Genomic DNA, 3136 nt, shown 5'->3' on the forward strand with positions numbered 1-3136 from the left:
TACACAAGCGGCCCCCACTCTCTTGCTATCCCAGTATGCTATGCGAACAGATGGAAACCCCTTATGTCGTTACAAAAGTATTTTTAATATTTTGCTGTGCAGTTTTCGGAATCGAAATACTTTTTTCGAATAAAAGAGTTTGTTGATATAAGTTATTATTTATATATTTATATATATTTGTGTGTTGGTGAGAGCGTTGTCATTTATTATTTATAAAACATTGGTAACGTCGTTGGACTTTGTGAGGATGAAATGAAATACAAAGAGACGGAGGATGTAGTGTAACAAAGACGTAAACTGCAGCTGTTGATGTAATGTCTTATATACACAACAGACACACGCGCGCGCGCATACATAGACACATAACACATACATACATCCATGCATGCATGAAAGACATATACAAGGGAGATAAATCCTCGTAATTTAAAATTACTTATTCAAGGGAAGTAATTCCGGAAAACTTTGTTTTTCGTTTAGTTATGGAACTATTCACCGACCAGTATTAATTTCCTTATATTTGAGCTATTATATAGTATTTTTCGGTCAATAACTGATAAAGTACTAGGGTTCTGGTGTCTGTCTTACGTGTACGTTTTGTAGTATCAATGCATTTTTCATTTATATATATATACATACATAAATATAATATATATATGTATAGAGACAGACAGACAAAAGTCATATAGATTCATAAGGCCGTTTCCCCACCTGGACGGGACGCCGGTCCATCGCAGGTTTACTTTTTCAGCTGAGTGGACGGGAGGCGAAATATTTTTCCCACGAGAGTTCCGGACCCTAGTAATAAAGTCGGAAGAAATGCCGTTAAGAGTTTTATCCGACACTCCAGCAATTCTATTCCAATCACAGTCTCTCATCAAAATCACCTGACAAAGAAACACAACTCTAGGATTTAAATATGTTAATTATTTTTATTAATTACTTATTAAGAGATGTGATCTATCTCCAGTATTGTTGATCTCACTAACTTTAGTTGTTAAAATATCCCGTTAACCACAAAAGGTGGGAATATAATAAATCTTTGGAAGCGACTTTCCAGTTGGTCTGATTTCTCTCGTCGTAGGCGGCCTTCATTCACATTTCTTCTTTCTTCTTAAAGACAAATCATTCAACCGCATACGCACACACACGACATATACATTAATATATATACTAACATATATATATATATATATTTCGTTTATTAATATTTAGCAATAGATACATAGATAGGATAAAGAGAGTGAAATGATATTTCTGAGTGTTGGCGGCAGTTGACGTAAGCGGCCTTAGCTATCGTAAGAACTATGGCGGAGTTCCAGTGGCCGTGGCAATACAACTTCCCCCCTTTCTTTACGTAAGTCTTGATAAACCCACTGGATATCTCTGATATTATATACACACCTATATTCACATAACTCATTGCTATTACACAAGCAATAATCGATTGTTAGACATCTTAAGATTGTCCTGTCTATTTTCGTTTTCTGCCCCTTGCCTTTCTGTTGGTGTTTGTGTGAATGAATGTATGTATATACATATATATATATATAATGTGTGTGTGTAAATTATGGCCTTGATTATATACAGTGGTGTGTGTACGCGTGTATGTTGTACATAACATTTATTTATATATGTATGTGTACAGGAAGGCGTGTTGTTTAATTCTAAGTGAGATCAGCAGATTTATAACCAAAGCCGTCCCATCCGTGGCACCATGTTGTAACGTACAGGATTAAATGATCTAATATGCTCTCGCTTAAGCCAACATAGCGTTATATGTATAAGTGTGTGTATATATGTATGTATGTATATATATATATATATGTATAAGTGTGTATGTGTATATATATATGTATGTGTGTTTATGTTTGTGTATGTATATGTGTGTGTATATATAATACGCCTAGCCCAGATGAGTTCTCTTTCAGCAGACCCCAGGTGTTCTGTCCATGACCACTCCGTCTTAATTTTACGTACTGGATTAAATTATCCGTTATGCATTCCCTTAAGTCGACAGCGCTTGTGTTTTGAAGGCGATTTGTCTGCTATTTCTAGCAGGTTAAGTGATTACGTAGTGGTTCCTTCATTTCTTCAGTATCAGAAGAATTAGTTCAACAAGAATTTAATATCTTGATCAATTTATTGTGTGTAAGAAATATGTGTAGTTTTCCATTTTACAGAGAATACCATTCCAACTATCAAAGAGAGAATGGGCGTATTTTGAAGAACTGTCATTAAGTAGATATGAAAGTTAAATCCTTGCCGGAACTCTCGTGGGAAACAATTTCGCCTCCCATCCACTCAGCTGAAAAAGTAAACCTGTGATGGACCGGCGTCCCGTCCAGGTGGGGAAACGGCCTTATGAGTCTATGATTTGGGATGATATATATATATATATTATATTTATGTATGTATGTATATATAAATGAAAAATGCATTTAATACTACAAAACGTACACGGAAGACAAACACCAGAACCCTAATACTTTATCAGTTATCGACCGGAAAATACTACACAAGCGTGCCTCTCCCCTACAACTGTGTTACTTCATAACTTCCGGAAAAATGGATATTGGCAATCCATCGCTTTTGGTCTCAGACTTCCATCACTGTTCGGCAATTTCTGTGAAGTTTTTATTTATTTATTTACCTTTATATTCATGTCCTGTTGAACCTGGCATTCGCTTTGAAATGGGTGAGGGTGGTGAAAGACGAAAAGATGACCCTATTTTGTTTGTATGTTTGCCGAACAATGATGGCAAGTCTGAGACGAAAAACGATGGAATGCCTGGATATTTATTAATGACATTTTCTACAAATACGCTTGAGATGGAGTAGAATCCGATTACATCGGAATTTGTTGTGAAAAATGGTTTATCCCAGGGTGGGAAGAGAAGTTTTGGAAAATTCACATGTGCCGGTTTTGTTGTTTTTTATTACTTTCAGAAAAATGGGTAATTTTTAAATAAAATTTTCTTAAAATAGCTATCAGATGGTGTAGATTACAATGATATCGGGATTTAATAACATCATGATCATCACTATCGTTTAACGTCTGCCTTCTATGCTGGCATGGGTTGGACGGTTTAACAGGAGACTGCACCAGACTTCTGTCTGTTTTGGCAGGGTTTTT

General features: G+C 35.7%; 1 protein-coding gene across 1 annotated transcript in view; it reads left to right on the forward strand.

Annotated features, from left to right (window-relative positions):
- Positions 1–1250: 1250 nt before the first annotated feature.
- The window catches only part of LOC106877880 (vacuolar protein-sorting-associated protein 25), a 6312-nt gene continuing 4426 nt past the window's right edge, over positions 1251–3136 (forward strand). Inside the window, exon 1 of the mRNA XM_014926921.1 lies at positions 1251–1357. Within this exon, the coding sequence (XP_014782407.1) occupies positions 1308–1357 (50 nt within the window). The 5' untranslated portion in view covers positions 1251–1307. The remainder of the gene's footprint in view (positions 1358–3136) is intronic.

Source organism: Octopus bimaculoides, chromosome 21 (genome assembly GCF_001194135.2).
Source record: "Octopus bimaculoides isolate UCB-OBI-ISO-001 chromosome 21, ASM119413v2, whole genome shotgun sequence".
Classification (NCBI taxonomy): Eukaryota; Metazoa; Mollusca; class Cephalopoda; order Octopoda; family Octopodidae; genus Octopus; species Octopus bimaculoides.